This window comes from Drosophila navojoa, chromosome 4, assembly GCF_054131105.1.
Source record: "Drosophila navojoa isolate 15081-1374.11 chromosome 4, UAZ_NAV_1.0, whole genome shotgun sequence".
NCBI classification, from domain to species: Eukaryota; Metazoa; Arthropoda; class Insecta; order Diptera; family Drosophilidae; genus Drosophila; species Drosophila navojoa.
This window is the reverse complement of record NC_142892.1, coordinates 3,701,313-3,722,194: the sequence shown is the minus strand read 5'-3', so window position 1 is coordinate 3,722,194 and position 20,882 is coordinate 3,701,313. Positions and strand designations below refer to the sequence as shown.

The 20,882-nt window shown below is 41.4% G+C and overlaps 2 protein-coding genes across 9 annotated transcripts in view; one reads left to right on the top strand and one right to left on the bottom strand.

Moving 5' to 3' along the window:
• The window catches only part of axo (axotactin), a 66,003-nt gene that overhangs the window by 35,126 nt on the left and 9,995 nt on the right, over nucleotides 1–20,882 (top strand). For 3 of the 8 annotated variants that reach the window (XM_089260153.1, XM_089260152.1, XM_089260155.1), the window contains exons 13-20: nucleotides 3,924–4,171; nucleotides 4,230–4,685; nucleotides 9,248–9,448; nucleotides 10,843–11,463; nucleotides 13,982–14,163; nucleotides 14,248–14,574; nucleotides 14,692–15,031; nucleotides 15,088–15,239. In XM_089260153.1, coding sequence (XP_089116279.1) covers nucleotides 3,924–4,171; nucleotides 4,230–4,685; nucleotides 9,248–9,448; nucleotides 10,843–11,463; nucleotides 13,982–14,163; nucleotides 14,248–14,574; nucleotides 14,692–15,031; nucleotides 15,088–15,239 — 2,527 coding nt within the window. Of the gene's footprint in view, nucleotides 1–3,923; nucleotides 4,172–4,229; nucleotides 4,686–9,247; nucleotides 9,449–10,842; nucleotides 11,464–13,981; nucleotides 14,164–14,247; nucleotides 14,575–14,691; nucleotides 15,032–15,087; nucleotides 15,240–20,452; nucleotides 20,823–20,882 lie in introns of those variants that run through there. The other 5 variants (XM_089260154.1, XM_089260156.1, XM_089260151.1 and 2 more) reach the window with 4 other exon arrangements.
• On the bottom strand, nucleotides 5,360–7,519 carry TTLL1B (Tubulin tyrosine ligase-like 1B). Its single transcript, XM_018101665.3, has one exon. The coding sequence runs from the start codon at nucleotides 7,029–7,031 to the stop codon at nucleotides 5,535–5,537; it is 1,497 nt and encodes a 498-aa protein (XP_017957154.1). The 5' UTR covers nucleotides 7,032–7,519; the 3' UTR covers nucleotides 5,360–5,534.

Below are 20,882 nucleotides of genomic sequence, written 5' to 3'. Positions count from 1 at the left end.
ATATTTACATAAAATGTCACATTCCATTTAACCTCGCCTGAGAATGCTACAATATTCTTATAGAGGCCTTCTGCTACTATTTCCGGTACTTGTCCATTGTCGGCAGTACACATATTAAATGTATAAAAATTTCTCGGAAAAGGCAGCAGTAAATCACCCTCGAAGACGGGCAGATTCGTACAGTTTCGAAAATTTGGCACTACGACCTCATCGTAAGTTTTCTTCATATTTATAAAAACTTGCTTTGGTATGGCAAAGGGCATTGGTCTTAAGTCTCCCAGATTACCGGTAGGACTCTGAAAGAATATCATCTCTATCTGACGAGGAACATTAGAAAAGTTAACTTTCATGTTCCGATGCCATTTGGTCCATATCTTACCATCGTTGTATTGTCGATATCGTAATGCACGTCCAAGCTGCCTGAGATGCCAATCCGATGACGGCCCACTCGTTCGATACGTACTTCCGGCTTTAGTTTCAACTCGTTCTCGCTGTATGCTTCCGCGTTTATGAATTCATATGTCCAACGGCGCTTGCACGCACAGCTTTCCAGAACAGCCAATAGCATCAGCAAACAATTACTACTACCCACACTTTTGTCGATTCTCATTTTCGGACTGTCAAATAAATCAAATTTGTGCTCATGGACAGCATTTATATAGCTCTTGTGCTGATCAGCTGAGCTCAGCTCAGCAGCTTATCAGCTTATCAGTTTATCTCCAGTGCTAATGATACCTTGCTATAATAACACTTTCACACGCGAATGTGTTCCATGTGAACAGCATGAAACGATAGCTTTATTATAGGTTTTTCAATTGAAAATGTGAAGTCGAAGTTTAATTATTTTATTTAAGTGGAAGCAGAACGAAGCGCGACAGAACTAATATGGTGAAAATATTTATTCCAGAACATGGTCAAACAAATGTGGTTAAGTAGGGTAACTATGATAGGCTCTTTATAGTGGACTGGAAGAGGAAAGAGTTTTTATATGATGCACAACACGAAAAGAGCTATTTCTGTCTTTAACCCAAATCTAGAGTTATTTAAGTACTGAACTGAAATGCATACATGCACATTGAGGTAACAATAAGCATCAACGTGCTCAGCTTTGCTCTCAAACATGTATTCAAACCTTCAATTTCTGCTCAAACAACACAATTATGAGCCATGTTAGATTGTTGGCCAACTCTAATGAGCCGCTGGGCTCGCTAATGATGGCTGTAATCGGCTGGGGTTTTTATTTCCATTTTTTATTTCTATTTTTGGTTGACAACGGCGCCGCATGTCATGTTATTTAGAAACAGCAGCAGCGACCGCTGGTTGTCCTGTTGATCATTTGCATGGGCATCGATAATACGACGGATGCAGACAGATGCCATTGCCAGAATGCAGACAGAACTGGCGTGCCAAATATGCGAATTATTTGGCAACCGTCCAAACAGCGGGACAACTGGTCAACTGGACAGCTGAGCGTGGCGTGGCGTGGCGGCAGCGGTTGCCACTGGGGAAATTGTGTCACTGTCCGATTGCAGTCCCTTCTGTCCACACACAGTGTCGCGTGTGTGCCGCAGCGCGTCCATGAATGAATGAAAAGTGCTTAATTGCTTGTGACGGTGTTAAATAAATTCTTAATTGCTTCGCACTTTGCGCGTTTGCAACGTTAATAGGATTTCCGCTTGCACACATAGCTGCGCTGCACTCGGGTGCTGCACAACCCAGCGACACTACCCATTCCGCTCACTCTATAGGCTGTCAAATTTCTTTCATTTTATTGCCGTTAATTTTGTGCAATCTCGTTTTTTTATTTTTCTCCCCCACATCTGTTTTTTTTTTTTTTTTTTATTTTGGCCGGCAGCCAGCGTGCAAATCCTTTTAGCCAAGTGTCAGCCAGTCACACGGCACATCATTTGCAAGGCAAAACGCTAAATTTCATTTTACAACCACCCGCCAGCGCGCTGCACGCGTCGTATGCGCAATGCCTGTCTGCCTGTCTGCCTGCCAGCCTGCTGTTGACGTTGAGAGCTCAAAAGTGTGCAACAAAAAATGAAAATAAAAATAAAAAATACAGAAACAACTACAGCAAAATTAACATGTGCCACATGCACACACACACACACTCACACACACATGTTACAGAAAAACTAATGACTTAATAGCTTCGCACAGCTTAAAAGCTGCTGATTGCAATTAACATAGGCAAAGGACACACGCGGCGCCCAAGGACCCTTTCGCCCTGTTTATTGCCTGCCGGCCAATTCGTTTGGCATCATTCAATAAGTTTGAGCGCTTCAGGAACAATTACACAACTTAGCAAACAATTACGAGCCAAAGCGGCGACAAAGTGAAAAGAAATCGCAACAAAAGTGAAAATAAAACTAAGAAGCAGAGAGTGGGGCAGTGAGTGTTGGTGAGTGCAGTGATTGACGTGCTGATACCCTGTAGCGAAGTCATGAATTAGAGTGACAGTGTTTGCAAGAGCTTTGATTGAATGAGCTTCTCTTACGCCTCTCACAGTTGCTGCCGGCTTAGCCGTTGTCTCCCTTGGCATGCTAAATACCCCTTTGCACATCTCTCTTCACTGGGTATACTTGGCTTGAAGTAAAAAACCCCAGTGCGAGTTGAAAGTTGGGAATTTCTTTTATTTAAAACAAGAATTTTAATTTTACTTAGAGCTTTGAGTGCAGACAACATTCAACGACGTCGACGCCGAAGCCGACGGCGAGGGTGGGGGCTCGGGCGAGGGCGACTGCGGCGACTTGTAATGAAATTTACATAATTTAGAAAGACATTTTTTTGAGCAACTTTCCATGGCTGTTGTTGTTGTTGTTGTTGTTGCTGGTGCTCGCATTAGAGTTGGGGCTGAACGCGTATAAACAAGACATTTCCGCCACTTTAATTTTCAAAAGCTTACACTTGAGATTTTATTGGCCAATTCATTGTTGGCTGCGAAAAAAGGGGCAAAGGAAAGCAATGCAGCCAGAAAATCAAGGGTAAGAATTCAGTTCGCGCAAAAAATGGAAGCTGAAAGCGAACCAAACTTGCAAATTGCTGAGATGAAAAAAAAAAAAAATGAGATAAAAGAGACAGAGGGAAAGACAGAGAGAGAGCGGGAGAGGAAGAAAGAGATTGGGTAAAAAAGTGCGCTGGAAAATGGGCAACAAATTAAAAGAAACTTGAAATACTCTATCCAAAGTGAAAAGTGGTTGATTAGATGAGATCTCAATTATACACAGTGAGAAATGAAGGCGAAGTATGTATGTTTATACTTAGAGTTGACATATTAGCAATCAAATGTGAATTGAAATGCTCTATAATAAATAGTAAATAAATCTAAACGCAATATTAAGAACGAGTTCAAGCAAAAATTTCTATAATTTTAGTTATAATCTTAGCTATGCTTAACTAGCTTAACTAAGTCACAGACTAAATATAAAAATGCTCAACCTGCTCTCTGCCTCTTCAAGAGTATTTGCAGCAGTTGACCGATAAAAAAAAAACTGCCTCAGATAGTAGCAGAAAATTTCAATAGGCGAATAAAGTTGCAGACATTGGGGTAGTGAAAAATGCTGCTGCCCAAACTAAAGTCCTGCTGGTCCTTTAGTCCAATGTTGTCTACATCGATTTAACCGAAACGTGGAAAATTGCGAAAAAAAATTGCGAAAAAGCCAAAGGCGTCGCGACAACGTCAACATGAAGCAAGAGCAGGAGGAGGAGGAGGAAAGGAAGCCACAGCAGTTCCTCAATTCATTTGCATAAAGTCTGCGCCAAGCTGAGAACAGTTGGAAAAGGGTCACGTGAATATATTTGTTTGCGCTTTGACCGGCTTATTGAATAGTTATGAGCAGCTCTCAGTCCACTTAATAACACATAATCCTCCAGCAATAAACCTGTTCTCCTTCTTTTTTTTTTTTTGCTGTCCACAGTGACCTGCTGAAGAAGCTGTCGGTGAAGGCGGGCCTCATTGGCTGCTTCCGCGGTCTGGTGGTCAATGGCGAAATACTCGACATCTACAGCTACATGTCGGTGCACCTGTCGGAGATTATCAAGGACTGTAAGCCGTCCTGTGTGCCATCGCCCTGTCGCAATGGCGCCCAGTGCAAGGAGCTATGGAGCAGCTTCAAGTGTGTCTGCAACAATCCCTGGGCGCACATTGGCGAGTTCTGCGAGACAAGTAAGTCAGCGCTATCTGTCAACAAATCTAGCTACTGCCTAACCTCTGACCGTTGCAGACATCAATGAGAAGGCGCTCACGTTTATCAATCGGGAATCGTTTCTAATGCGCAACTATTTGAGTGTCGGCACCACGCCGGCAATACTGCTGCACGGCATTGAGGACGAGCGCGAGATGCTGAAGGGCATTCTCAGCCAGAACATATTGATCAATCTGCGCACCTACGACACCAACTCCCTGGTGCTGTACGCCAACGACCACTACAACAACTTTGTGCATCTGTACATCAGTCAAGCGCGCGAAATTGTCTTCCTCTACAACTATGGCGACGAGATTGTCAATCTAACCCTGCAGGACGAGACGTTGATGGGCAACCTGAAGAGCATACAGGTGGCGATTGTGCGCGGCGAACAGGAGACGCGCATGCATGTCAATCAGCGCAGCGTGAGCATCGAACGGGGCACTTTGCTACTGGACGAGTACGCCAACAAGCCGTGGAGTAATCCAGAGAAGGGTAAGTGATACAACATTGAGTATGAATAGAGCTGTCAAAAGCATCGATGACCCCAACGATAGTATCGATGGGCAATCATTTTGGCGATAGAACAATGGATTCACTTAGCGAACAGCAGCAAGAATAGAAATGGAAATTTATTTCTGCTAATCTTTGTCGGGCTCTAGAATTTGTTATTGTTGAAGTTTCTTTCAGGCTAATATAAGTTCGCTTTGTAGAGTCTTAAGGTTTAACAAGGCAGAAGTAGAAAGAAAGAACGTCGTTAGAACTTAAAAAAAATAATCGTATTCACTTCCTTATTCAAGAATCAAGAAATGGCTGACGGCAAAATATTATGAGAATGATCTCAAGTTACAAAATATATTTATTTAATATGAAAGGTTAAAAAAAAAATTTTCAAAAATATTAAATAACAAAATTAATTTAAATAAATTAATTAATTAAAAAAAATCAAATAAATAAATACAAATAATAAGAATGCCACAAAGACTGGACTTTCTATACCATCGATTATTTTTAATTAATTCCATGAAAATATGCAAAACAAGCAAACCTACAAATACGAAATCTGAAAAAAATATTCAGTTTTAATTCACATTTTTTCTGAGCGTAATATTTTATTAAATAGATCATATAGACAGTATTACACAACTTAAAACGTCCTCAACTAGATCAAACTGTAAGATTTTTCGACATGTTCTAGTTTATCAACTTAAAATTTTCTACGTGTGAACATTTATGACTAACACGAATTAGGCGCCCGCCACAAAGAAAACAGGCAGCAATTGCACACTCTCACTCATCATATCTGAACCAAGCGACTGAGAGCTCGGCTCGCGTTTACCTTCGTCACTTCCAGCGGCTGCTCGTCCTCGAGGGTTTGGCATGAGAGGAGCTGTTGCTGCTGTTCTGCGCCTCATCTTGGGCGGCCAGCTCCTCGTCGATTAGCAGCTCAAAGTTGCCCAAGGCATCCGCCGTGGGCACCTTATTCCAGCGCACATCCGGAACCCCATCCGGCGGCAGCACCACCGACAATATATTGTCGATCAGCTTGTACTTGAGTATGCGATCGTTGACTGTGGTCGATGTCAGCGAGGGCGAGGCATTCACCTCGACGAGCCACGGTTTCAATGCATTGTCAATGATGATATCGTAGCCATAGCACTCGAAGCAATGCCGATCGCTGGCCATGACTGGCGCCACGGCGCGCAGCGAGTGCACAATCAGCCAGGAGATGGCCCCGAACAGACGATCCGTCACCTCCTTGCCACGCGTTCCCTCCAAATAGAGTGCCAGATTCTGCACGGACCATTTGCCGCCATGCAATGTATTGTACTCGCCGCCGTGCTTCTGCACGCTCACATTGGTCAAGTGGACGTACATGTTGTCCAGCTCCGTCACGCTCGTATCGTACTTAACCGTGCAAAAGCGACAAAAGCCGAGCTTGAAGAGATATGCCTTCAAGGGTCTAAACGAGGCAACGAGCACATATAGCCGTAAATCGAACTTCTTGCCACCGATCAACAGAGGATTGTCTATGTAGCGTGAGATAACATACGATTCCTTGGCAATCTGTGGATGAAATGGGCCCTTCGCCTCCCTCGACCATTTCTTCAGTTTGCTCAGCTTGTTGATGAGAAAAATGCCAGCGCCTTGCGATTTGCCACAAGGCTTCATGATCCAAGTGCTCAACGGAAACTTGCGATATTCCTCCACAAACATATTGTAGTCAGCGGGCAGCACAAAAGTCGTCGGCACAAAGTCCAAGTAAAGATAGCGCGTGCCGCTCGAGTTGTTCGATTCGGTTTTCTCGGCCAGCGGATTGCCGTCACGCTCGAGATCCTTGCGATACCGCTTGATGTTCTTCACCAGCAAATCCTTGCGCGAGAGCTCATAGTGATTGGGAAAGTGATTGATCATCTGATTGTCGTGCATGCGATAGCCACTGTCCACGCTGAAGATATTCCGGCACGTCTGCACGCCGGCCCAATAGAAATGCCAATCATCGTCGCCGTTCACCTGATGCCAGCCGCGCTTCTCAAAGTTGTTGATCAGCACCGACTTGTCCAGATCCGTGCAGAAGCCGATTTTGATGCGTTCATGGGACGCCGCGACTCCAGCACCGCCGGCCGCATTGTTGCTCCCAGTACTCGCGCCCGGCAATCGGCCGTACATGGTGGCAACGCTCTGGTCGATTGTCGGCTGCAGACTGGCAACGCGTTGCGTCCATTCGCCGATGGGCCCGGCGCAGCCATAATAAACAATTGTGCCCTCGCCATCCCCAGCGCCGCCGCCGCCGCTAGTGCCGTCGGCGTTGCGACTATAAACCCTCACATAGCCCTGCATTGACAGGCGGTTGCCTAGCGTCTAGTCGGCAATTGTTTGGTTTCGTTTCGTTTTGTTTTTATTTTCGTTTTATTTCTTTTGGTTATTGAACCAACAAAGCCTTTGCTCCTGTCGTCCTGTTGCTGCCTTCCAACTCTTTAACTGGCTGGCTGCTCGCCTGCCTGACAGCTCCTGTTGCCTAACCTCGGCTCAATTACTCCCCCGACGCGTTTGTTTTTTATGCGCCGCCAAGCGCAGCATGAAAATTTTCAAATAGTTTAGCAAGTAAAGTTGCAAAAATGCCAAAAATTTTCCGCGCAGAGGGAGACACGCTCATAGAGTGAAAATCCGTGCACTCCGATCGCCAAATTATATGCACTTCAAATGTTTCCCTTTTATTCACCAACACTCACACACGCACACATACACGCCCGTGCGTGCTTGTTCAGCTCGATAAAACAGGCGAAAAAAAAAAATATATATATATATACATGCAGCAGAAAAAGTATGTAAAAAAATCAAAAATAGAAAAAAGAATGAGAACTGACTGTGTGAAAGCAATTGAAATGGCAAAACTTTCCACTATGGCATAAAAACATTCAGCTGCTTTATAGTTGTTTCAAATTTGTGAGCAGCATATGTTAATAAAACTGAAACAGAAACAGCAGACACTAAAGCTAAAACTGATGCTGATGCTGCTGCTGATGCTGAATCTGAATTGTTGATGCGGAAAACGTTTTCATAATAAAAAAAAAAATGGAAAAGAAATCACATTCGACTGTCCATTGGATTAGCTTTTGATAAACATTGAATGTCAATTATATTGAAATCATTTTTTATATTCCACGAAAAAGTTCAATTTTTCTGTTTACAAACAGAAATCCCGAATAGGAAAAAAATATGTACAAAGCAAATAGAAATGCTTTATTGGGGACTGCCTGACTAGTAGATACTTAGGGCCCTCAGATTTGTATAGATAACTAGGAATGAGATATACAAAGGGAAGAAACACTTGTAGTGCGTATGGTATATGGAAATATAAATTGATATTCAAAATTTCCAATCTCTAGCTTTTGTAGTTCACGAGATCCCCGAGATATATAGAAAGATGAACGGATATACCCTATGCCACACTTTTTATCTCTCTCTCTCTCTCTCTCTCTCTCTCTTTCTCTCTCTCTCTCTATCTCTCTCTGTTACACACATTTCAATGAAACATAATACCCTTTAGTCCCACTTTCGAATCAGTACAAAAATAGATTATCAAATCTGAATCCAGTTTTGCATGTAAAATAAATCTAGAGCATAAATGTTTTCAAATATTTATTGTTCAGAAATATCGATTGAACCCTAGGCAATGGACGCTTAGATGCGTTGCAAGCTAATAGCTAACAAATGGCAACAATTCATTAGACTATTATATTATTAATTATCAATGAAACATAGAGTTGCTTTTGACATTTACAAATTGAAGACATAAATGCCAATGTCGAATATTAATTCGACATATCAAATCCACACTTAATACAACAGTGCATTATTAGCTTATCCGAAATGAATACGTAACACTTCAGTCAATAAAATTCAAATGCAATTGAAAATAATTAGCAATAGTCCAAACTAAATACAATTGGCAAATGTTTTATCACATTGTGCTGAACAGCACTTGAAGAGCGGCCAGACGGAGGCTGACTATTGCACTCTCTCTCTCTCTCTCTCTCCCTCTCTCTCTTTCTGGTCAAATACCTTGCCACGTGGGCCATCTCGAGTTTCGCAATTTACGAGAATTTCGGACAGAAATTGGTAAATGGTAAATGGCAAATCAATCAATCAGCAGCTACACAATTGTGCCGGCAATTGGCAATGGAATGAGCCAACGATGCCAAAAATCAATCATAATTAGCACAGGTCGAAAATTTGCAAATGCGAATATGCTCGACCATTTGGGCAATGGCAGGCCGAATGTAAGACACAAGCACTTATGTAATTAAATGCGTTAACTGACATTTTAGGCCGCTGCAGCTGTGGCCAGCTGTCGAATGTAGTCAAAACATTTCAATTAGACAAGCTTAAGCTGCGAAATGCCGATGGAATCGGAAATTCCACAGCAATGAACAGCCATTTCCGCATTGGCATTGGGCTGGCCACGAATTGAATTCGATTTGTGGCGATGGGCCAAAACCCAACTACTCCACTCTGCTGGCCAGCTAGCTCATTTTGATTTTGTTTATTTGCAGAGGTGCTGTCGCCCCATCGTCCGCCCGCACCGCCAACGGAGTACTTTCAATTCCATGTCGGTGGCTACGATCCGGCAAATTTGCTGCGACCAAATGTGGATGCACCGGCACTCGAAGGCTATATCGGCTGTGTGCGCGGCCTCAAAATTGGCGCCCAGTTGATCGACTTGGCGGAAATCAATGAAAGGAATATAGCGCCCAGTAAGTACCGAGTATAAATCAATTTTCACTGAGTGCAATTTTGCGGCCCAAGCCAACGCACACACTGACACACATACACATGCTCAACCGCACACACACAGACATTGCCTAAATCCATTTTGGGCTGCCATTTAGTCCCCACTTCTATCCACTTTGTGCAACTTAATATGCAGGCAATTTCCGTAGAGTGCTGCGCCTGTTAAGCTGAGGCCAGGCTCCTCCACTTGGTGTGCCAAGATTAATGCCAATGCGATAGGCCAAATGCCGCTGGCTACACGGCGTATGATTTATGTGACCACACATACACACACACACACACACACGCCGCGGAAATTGTGTGCCGACATTGATACGATTAAGTAACTGGTTTGAGTGCAGCCACAAAACCAAGAAACTATTTATTACTCTACTCAGCATACTCTCTCTCCCTCTCTCTCTTTCCCTCTCTCTCTCTCTCTCTCTGAATAAGTAATATACATACTAATATGTATAGAAATCAAAGTATGCGGACTAACTGATTGATGATCGACACACACAACGTAAATAGTTGGGTTTGCTTACACTTGGAATGCTTCATGCACAGTCTGACTGACTTATTGATTCATTTACTGACTGATTGATAAAGAACGTCTAGCTCAAACTTCTTAATCAGGTCTTTAGATTGAGTATAAATAGGCTTTTCTAGATCGATATTCTTTTATTCATATTCTATGTGTCTGTATGATCTTCAAGTCACAATTTACTATTACAAACTATACCTAATTTCCTTCGGCATATATTCTGATGGAAGATCAGAGATATACAGTCGAATATCGATAGCTTGTAGTCCGCTAAATAGAAGATCGAAAAAAATTATATCCCCTTGAAAGAAATTCTTTCATGATAATTCTCGATAACTAGTATTTCTATGTTAATCGAAAGAAAACTGATCCCGTTGCTATTTCGAATTATCGAGACTCGACTGTAATAGAGTTATATATATCTGCATGTTCACCAAGGCACAATTTACTACTCCCAACTTTCCTTAATTTCCATATACATGACACACTTGAGATTGAAGATCAGAGACATAATAGAATTATATCTATCTGTATGATCATCAAGTCAAAATTTACGATTACAAACTTTTTCAAATTTCCTTTTGCATCTAATTGTATGATCATCAAGACATAACATTATTTACTATATTTTCCCCAATATCCTTTGATATGTGTATCTTCCCATGACTAACTCAATAGCTGACTGACTCGTAGAGCCTTCCAAACATTGCCTTGATCCTTGATCTTCTGATTGGCACACTGATGATTAATCCAAATCCTATCCAACACCTCTCATGCCCTCTCAACTCCATCAAGAAAATAACTCTTCTAATACACTTTTCTCTACTCCCCCAGCTCTGGATGGCGTCCTGCCCAATTGCCAGATTAAATGCGATGCGGAGCCCTGCAAGAACGGCGGCATTTGCAAGGAGCACTTTGCCGAACAGATGTCCACCTGCGACTGCGAGCACACCAGCTTCCTGGGCGAGTTCTGTTCGGTGGAGAAGGGCGCCGACTTCAGCGGCGAGTCCACGCTGCAGCGCAAATTCGAGCTGCCCAGCACGGGCAGCGTTGACTACGTGCGCCTACAGCTGGCCTTCTCCTCGTTCGACTTGCGGCGAGCTAATCGCATTATGCTGCTGCTGCAGACAGCTGCAGAGCGCAGCTATTATCTGCTGCTGGCCATCATCTCGGACGGCTACCTGCAGTTCGAGGAGGATCGCGAGCGCGGCCAAACGGTGGGCGCACGCATCGATCGGAATTTCCTGAACAGCGCGCGTCATTCGGTGTACTATGAACGCAACGGCACCCAGGCGCTGCTCTACATTGATCGCGAACAGGTGCCCCTAACGGCCTTTGCGGCACGCGCGCTGACCAGCAGCCCGGACGAGGGCGCAAATCGGGCGCAGATCGGCGGCATTAATACGACGGATTCACGCTTTGCCATCTTCAAGAGCTACAGCGGATGCCTGTCAAGTGAGTAGTGGGAGGAGATGGAGGTGGAGGTGGAGCAGCGATGATTAAAGGAGTTCCAAGGGGTTGCCTTTGTGGCCAGTGGCAAGTCAAAAGCAGGAGTCAGGAGTCAAGAGTCAGGAGTCATAAATTTGAGCTCGCTTTGCCATTAATTATATCCTGTAAACAGGGTTAGCGTCGTTGGGGTATGTTGTGCAAGGGCATAAAAGCAGCAGAGAAAAACTGTGAACACTATCGGTTCCAGCTATCGATACCTGTCTGTCTGACTGTCGAGGTAAATCAGTGGATGCAGGAAAAATCCCGCTCTTCTGCCCACTTACAGGATATCTTCTAGTCTTCAACAGAGTACTCTACTTGATTTTTTCGTGACATGCTCAAATTTTTGTTGCTCTTATTGTTGTTGTTGCTATGCGGTCTCATCAAGTGCCACGCCCAGCGGCTGCAGCGAGTTACTGCAAGTTTATGAACAGAAACAGGAGCTATCCGAAAAGGAAGCAGGAGAGAGCGTCGAGCGGGTGCTCAACTGCAGCACTTTGTTGACCAAAAATTAAATTTATTCGCTGCCATAAAAAGTCATTTCCGTGGCCGTTGCCATAAATTTTGTCAGTTTTTGCGCTCAAGATTTACAGTGGCTCATATTTAAATTGTTGCTGCTGCTGTTGCTGCTGTTGCTGCTTTCACAACAGGCAACCGCAGCGGCCAGCACTTTGATTAAAATGCTCAACTCCCAATCTCGCCCTCTTGCTCTTCATCCAGTCACTCAGCTAGCTAGCCAGCTGTTAGTTTAACGCTAACCACGCCCAACCGCCCTACCACCACACATACATACGTGCAACTCATGCAAGCACATGCTGCAGCCGTTAAACGTGCCCCATTAAAGCGCCATCGATGCGCGTTAGTTTGCCAATGGCCATAAACAGGGCCAACTGGGCCCCGCCCACCCGGCACACTGTTGGCCAAAATTCAGATGGCAAAAACTTTACCCTTCAATACCTGCTCAAATATCCATAATATCAATTGAAGTTGCAAAATCAAAATTTGTTAAAAACAAGTCAAATTCAAGTTGAAAATACTTTTTGCTGATGCTGAAATGAAATTGCAATTCAAATGATATATAAAAACGTTCAACTTGCAATTAATGAACGAATATTGAAAGCCAACGGCATATAATGGCATTATGCAGCATAATAAGCTGCGTATTTAATAACATATTTAATTGTTTGATTTATTTATGCTATTTGGAATAATACAAATTTCATGTTGAGCATGGCATTAAAATCGCTTTCAATCAGTTAATTTATGGTTAAATTATATTGTACTCAAATTATGATATATTTAATTGTGCCTTGGCTGCGAAAGGGTATTTCAGTTTTGTGGAAAACAATTATCTAAAATCTAAAATTATATTCAGCGCTAATAATTGAACGTCAATGAAATAGCTTCTATGATCTGTATAAACAATTGTGGCACTGTTTTGAAATTCTATTTTCTATTTCTATTCAAGTTTTTAATCAAAATTCTATTGATGAACATTAAATAGGTTAACTACTTTCATACTATATTCTATTAAAAAATCATATTGAAGCCTTGAGTATTATTCTTAAGAAGTTTTCTGCGCTGTTCAGGATATCTTCTATCAATCTTCAAACTCAAGGGTCAAAAATATATATTAAAAATAAAACAAAATGAATTAAAAACGAGCAGACAGATGAATTTTAATGATCGCCTGGAATCAAAGAGGTATTTGTATCTCTTTGAAGTCACTTTGACTGGCCTTTGGCTTCATGCCGATTACTAGACTTGTAAGCTAGCATTTAACCAATATAAATCTACTATATCATCAGATATCTTACTTAGATAGTTTGCTTAAAAATTTAAATAAATTCCAAGTGATTTTTGCAGAAGTTAGAGTATTAAATCTTCGCTACTCTTGCAAGCTATTATATACATTCATTTTTTTATATTTTTTTCATTAAATTATTGTTCTTCATTGTTCTGACATTATGTATTTCAATTCAAATTAACATATTATTTTTTTGTTTGCTGCATCGCCAATGATTCATTGTTGGGACGCAGCAAACAAATTCATTAAGTAGATAGCAAACTCTGATATATTATTTATGATTTTAAAGTAAACTTGAAAACTTAATGCATGAACAAACTTGAGCTGCTAGCCAAACAATTTTGTAGAGCAGTGTAAACACACACATGCACACACACACATACACACACACATTTAGCACTTAAGTTTGGGTATTAAAAATTTTATTGCTAATTTCGAACGGACATTAAACATGCACGAATGCTCACAGACCCCCACCCACCCACTGGAGCTCTGAGCCAATACAAGTCTCTGTTCGACTTTGAAATCCAATTCAGAGTTCGGTGCCCATGCTGGAACTCCTACTTGGACTCCAACTTGAAGCGCATTTGCATTTCAATTACAATTAATGACCTATACTAATGAAGATTTCAAGCCACATAAATATATATATGTATATATGTATATCTATATTTGCAGACATCTATATACAGGTGAATGGGCACATAATGAAGCCACTTGAGGAATATATGCTGTTTACCAAATCAGGCGCCGACAACATAACCGTCATTAATCCGCAGGGCCTACGCAGCGCTCAATGCAATGCCAAATTCGATGTGAGCGAACAGCCCACACAGGAGCCAATGGTCAATGTGAGCATGGTAAGTAACAGGGGATGAGAGACGGTGGTAGTGGTAGTAGGGGCCGTACTGATTGCATGCAATTCCACGTTGATCCGATACCAGATACCGGAGCCCTGGGTCGAAGAGCCGCCGCAGCGTGTACCCTACATATCGAAATTCGTTTATGATGTGGACAAAAAGGAGGACTCCACCCAGGTGCTGTTCATAACGCTGACCAGCGTGTTTGTCATCATTGTTGTGTGCTGCCTGCTTGAGGTATACCGCAGCCATTTGGCCTACAAGAAGCGCATCGAGCGCGAAACGGACGAGGACATCATTTGGTCCAAGGAGCAGGCAACCAAAATGCTCGAATCGCCAGGTGTCAAAGGCACTGCCGCTGCAACGGTCATGAAAGCAGGCAGCGCGCTGCCACCGTATAGCTATAAGGCGGTAAGTGCAACATGCTGTAACTGTAACAGTATATATATGTGTGTGTGTGTGCGTGAGTGTGTTTGTGTGTATTGTATAATGAGATTTATATGCAACTGGCTTTGTCTGTTGCTGCAGCTGCCGCAGGAGGACAAAAAGCCGGGCAACGGTGCGCCTTTGGTAGGCATCTTGAAGAATGGCAGTGCGCCGCCAGCCACACCCACTACGGTGGCAACAAAGAATGGCGACATTGCAGCGCGCATCGATGAGGTGGAGGAGGAGGAGGAGGAGGAGGACGACAACGTGGAGCAGGCGGCGGCAACAGTGGAGCAGCAGTTGGACGAGACGGAGGTGCAGCCAGCCAAAGAGCAAAAAGAGCAGCAGGAAGCAGAGCAGCTGCTTAACCTTGCAACGGATGCGGATGCGGCAGTCACTACGGCAACGACAACGGCTGCGGCCACCACGAACGGTGCGTCATGTAAATATACGTTTTTTTTCAAAAGCCATGCAAAATATGACATTACAACATTGCAGTTGACGAGCCAACAGAAATGCCAACAATGCAAAATGGTCAGACGGATGCCACGGAATCCACTACAGCAGCAGCAGCAACAACAACAACAGCAACAACAACACCAACAGCTACAACACCAACAACAACGAGTACGACTACAACAACTTTGCCGGTAAGCCCAAATTTAAGCAAATTGGCGCCCCTCGTCACAATTAGTGAGACGAGCTTGCATGAGCTGTAAAATGGAGTCAAGTAACCCACCACCCAGCCACGCCCATGTATATAACAGACACACACACACACAGAGCATGTCATACTACATAATGCATACAAAAACCAATATACTATGTGGAACATAAAGCATGGCAAAAATATATTTGTTATCTGCCTGAAGATAGCTCTACTGAGATAGAATCAGCTTCGGCTAGCCGAAGTCTAAATACGCTTGCAGACATAAATTATTATAAGCAATGAATAGCAAGAATCTTAACTCAGAGTAAAACAATAATGATAAGGCAGCTCACATATAGAACAGCTTTATCTATTCCTGTCAATAACCCAAACATCTTCTGCAAGTGTGTTTCAAATTTTTACTACTTTTAAGAACCTATATATACATATTTATTATAAACAATATCGAAAGCATAATCATAATTCAAATATCATGGGTTTATAAATATAATATCCAAACCTTTTTGCTTGACTACATATCATGCATACATATATGAATCATATAATATCTAGTCCATAGATTTTTACATTTACTACTTTGGAATATGTGAAATCGCTTTTACCCCGCATGAACATTCAACATAAATTATTATAATCTAGCTTTTATGAAGATAAATCCGATTGATTTGCTCTCTGCAGTGAAATAAAAAATATATATAGAAATACATCTGGATTATGGGCAGCTTATGAAGTGCGGGCCACACCCTAAACTGCCCCTAATCTAATGTATGAAATCAAAGTAAATATGTACGTGTGTGTGTGTGTGCTTTGAGCAACTTGCAAAATTATGCTAATTGAATTGATTTTAAATTAACATCAACAAATAAATACTTGAATAATATAAATTAAATTGAATTCAAACATTTTCTTCGCTGTTCGCTTTTTTTATTGTTTTCAGCATTTTAACATTGTTTGTCTTTTGACTGACTGGCAAATACCCTGTTATATGTATCTTACATGATATATGTATATATCATTCAGTTGACAATGATTACACTCAGATAATCGTTGCAAGCGGGGCATATAAATTATCTCTTTGGCTTCTCTTATCTTGTCTTTTCGAGCATTTTTCATAAATATTTGTTTCTTTTGTGCTTATGTTTGATGGAGTAGATTGTCATTAATTTATTGTTTATTTATTTTCTCTTATCTAGTATTTTCCATTCAATTTCAAGCTATTTCTTATATTTTTCTGTTTTTTTCTATTCTCTTTTATATAAAATAAAATAATCTGTCTTGAAATGGTATACTAGAAATATGACAACTTTATCATATTTTTCTGCTCTGAACTGCATAGAATATTATCTGCTTATATATCCAGGACATGCATACTAAATCACGTAGCTCTACCTCTGCATATTCCCGAGTTAATATAGATAGCTATGATGATAATTTAAATATCTAGTCCTACTCTTTCACATCTAGTCCTTTCAGCCTTCAACCAGCTTCAGCATTCATTAAACTTCTCTTTGCTCCCTCACTTTGTGCAACTCTTCAATGGGTATCAATGCAGCAATAGTATTACGATTTATTTGAATAATCGTAATTTAATGTCGTTATGTGCATTTATGCGTGTTGTTTTAATTGTTGTTGATTTAAAATTTATAAAAAAAAAGCGAACGCTTATTATGCGATTGCTTAATTAAAATCAGCTGAAAATCAATCGCATACCAATTCACGCTCGCGCCTCCCGCCTTTTGGGGGCGAGAAGTAGTTGAGAACGTTTTTTCGCAACAACAACAATTGTTTTGTATGACAGACAAAAAAACGCAGATTGCTGATAAAATGCTTTGCACGTTTAATTAAATATGAATTATTTAATGGGCCAGAGTATGAAAATAATAATGGCCGAACGTCGACCATCGTTCGCTCTCTTACTTTAATAGCATTTTGTTAACAAATTTATAATTAATTTTCCCATATAGAAAGTTTTCTTACATTTGGATGTTGGCCAAATTCCTTTAGCTTCGCCTTTGTGGTTTAGACAGTTGCTTTAGCCAATTCGTGCATTGCCTGCAACCACACAGCGAGCGAGCGAGCGAGTGTGTGTGTGTGTGTATGTATGTATGTGTGTGTGTGTGGGTGCACAATTGTCTGAAATCTTATTTAATAGAAAAAGCGCTGCACAAAAGACGTTGCTGCACAGTGGATCGAATAAGATCGAAAAGGAAATTAGGAAATTTTTAAAGAGACTTAAATTCAATGAATTTTACGGAGAAAGAGAATATTTAGTATTAATGTTAGATTGACAAGGTTTGTTGACAGAATCAGTCTTAGTTTAAAACCTTATATCATAAGTTCATATCATAAATTTCAATTGATTTTAAGCTTTCTGTTTTTACCAAAGAAATGTAAAATATAATTTAAATTTTATGCTATCTAGTTTCGAAATACATAGATTCTGTTAACAGTTTTTAGCTGAACCTAACAGCTCTTTCATTAAATATTCTCTTAAGGATCAGTTTTCTCTCTTAAATTCTCCTTTTCCTTTACAATTATTTCCCTAATTTCTCATTCCTTCTCCTTTTCCTTCCCCATTTATTTACTTCACTTGCCTTCTTTATTTGATCTCTTTTCAATGCAACATTCCAAACTAATATTTCACTTTGTCCCACTGTCCCCATTTAACTTTCTCCACACTCAATGGCCACGCAAAGCCACGTAAATTGAACTGCGTTCGTGGAGCTTATTGCAATTGCCCCTTTTGTTGCAAAAGACATTTGCAAAATTAATATGCGTTGAGGCGAAACTAACGAAAAAAAAAAATTGGAGGGAAATAGAAAAATATTTATATAAAAATAATCTTACACAAAAAGCGAGCCAAACAAAGGAACTGAGAACAGACAAAGCCGCAACTAAAACCAAAATAACAAGTATTGAGGCAGCCACAAATTTATGCAATATTATTTCGATTTGGAACTTTGTTTCATGTGGTACACAAATACCTGCCATATCGTGCCATGTGGCATGATTTATATATGCACATACATATATATGAATATATATATAAATAGAAATCGAGCTTGAGCCAAGTAAATGCTTGGCAATGTGGCAAAACTTGAAACTTTGCAACCGACTTTACAGCACGAACTAAAGAAAAAACAACTTTTTGTGAACCTCTCTAGCTCTCTCTCTCTCTCTCTCTCTCTCTCTCTCTCTCACTCTTCCTTTTTCTCTCTTGCCGAAATCTAAAAGCAAAATATTGAACTTATTGGCTTTTATATAGCTCGTAGCGTCAAAAGTGTCTGTCGAAAGTTTCTATTTTTTATTTTTAAGGGGTGGGGCTCGGGGAAGGCGGGTAGCGTTTCTACTTTTGAGCTTACTTAGCATGTACTTTTCGCAGAGTTGAACTTAAGCTGCAGCCAAATTGAATTTTGTGACTAGTCGCTCGCTATCTCGAATCTCGCATTGCAAATCTACGTGGCTCCAGCTTCATTGCAAGCTGCATTCAAATCTGGCATGGCCATGACAAGACTCAACTCTGACCGACTAACAGTTACTCTATATGACTAAGATTTTTTTAAACTTTTTATTTTCTTCGGACTGCATCTACCCTACGCTTCTATTGGTAGGGTATTGTGTCTTGGCAAAACTTGTGCGGGCAAAGTGCGTGCGCCATTGTCTAGGCAACATTGTGCTGCAGCTCGACCCCTGACACCCATCACTGGTGTGGCCCCGCTCAGCGATCTTCTTCTGCCCAGTCTCTTTATGTGCGCTCCTCCATTTCCGGCTGACTTGCGGCGTTTGCCGTCGACGCTGCCTTCTTCCTGGCTGATTGCAAGGCAACCGAAATTGAAGCGCATCCCCCAAAAAGTTTCCATTTTCCCCACAGCAAATCAAAAAGTTTCGCTTACAGCTGCCAGCCAGGCTGAAGAGCTGCTCGGGGTGTATTCTTTGAGCGGCTTTTGTTTAAGCAAAGAAAAAGTGCAAGTGCGGGTGCAGTTGCTGCTGTTGCTGTTGCATGTATGCCTAGTTTCTTTTGATGCCAAAATGTTTTGTGGCACGGCTCCTTTGCATTTTCTTGCTGGCACTGCTGCTGCTGCTGCTCTAGCTGTTCATTTGGCTTGGCCACAAACGCAGCACGCACTTAACTTTCCCAGTTTGCCGCAATGTTGCGGTAAAACTCATTACGAGCTTAGAATGCAAATACAAAAAACCTCAAGCAGAAAAACACACAGCAACACAGCAACACACACACAGACACTTGTACAACTTTTCTATAAATCTTAATGAAGGCAAAAAGTCGAGCTAATGATGTGTAAATTAAAACAGCAGCCCACAGCTTTATAAACAAATACACCCAGAACAAACACACACACACACACACAAGCGCTGGCCCACGCGGCGTATGCGCAACCCAACCACAAGTCAACAAAAAATTTCATTGGAAAATCAATTTGATATCGATTCAAAGCTGCAAGAGCTGCACAAAAACTTCTAATTGCTGTGTGTGTGTGTGGGTGTGTGTGTGAAAAAAGATGCAAAACGAAATTGAACTTAATTTGAAAACAATATTTGCTCACCTAAACGTTGCCAAGATTTCGCTCTTGTGTGGAAAATACTTTAGAAAGTTTATGATTCGATTTGTTGTACATAAAAAAAAAGATATATATATGCTCTACAAATATAATATACATCCTTTTAAGCAATTATATCTAAAGCAAGTTTTTCTAGTCCATATAAATGAATAGCTTTAAAAGGTCTTTTAAGTCTCACAGCAACTGCAACAAAAACTTAATTTAAGTTCACTTTTTAACCCACTGCAAATATCAATTAACTATTTCATTAACACATGTGAGGATTCTTTAAAAAACATATATATTGTATATAATAATATTATATAAGAGGTGGCTCTACGCATGCGTTCGGTTTGGCAGCAACAATGCTGGCCAGCTGAATAGGTGCACGAGTTGTGAATTGTGTGCAGCATGTTAATTAAAAGGTACGCATGAAGCAATCCCAACAACTAGCATGCGTTGCATGCAACAGCATTGTTGGCAGCCCGACTAATTAAAGCATATGCAACGTGGCAGCAACAAATGTTTGAATGCAGAAATATGTAAAAGGAATATGTGAAACGAAAGAGAACTTTGAAAGAAGAAAACATCGTTTTTTTTTTTTTTAATAAAAATGCAATGCCAAACATCTCCGCAGCAGCAGCAGAAGCATGACAATCAAAGGCAACAGCAACAGCAACAGCCGTTGCCACAGCGGCAACCGCTACAAAGAGCTGCAACACTTCAGCAGCCGGGCACAAGGCGACGCAAGGGGACTGCGTCGACGGCGCCCACTGTGAGGAGACAAGTGTCATGGGGTCCGCCAATTGTAGCGGAAACGGATGTAGATACGGCCAGCAATAACAGCGGGAGTGGCAACAGCAGCAGCAGCAACGGCGGCAGCGGCGGCGGTGGCAGCGGCAAGGAGACCGGCCGCAAAACAGCCAAGCAAAATGGCTACCACGGCATCAATAGACGAGCGACAACAACGCGCAATTGACAGTAACGAATAAAAAACGAAAAGAAAACAACGACAAAAAAAAATAATATATATATATAAAATATGCAAAAATAGAAGGAATAATAAA

Bases quoted from the DNA above. Each gene is read 5' to 3' on its own strand.
- TTLL1B (XM_018101665.3), bottom strand. From the start codon at position 7,031: ATGCAGGGCTATGTGAGGGTTTATAGTCGCAACGCCGACGGCACTAGC.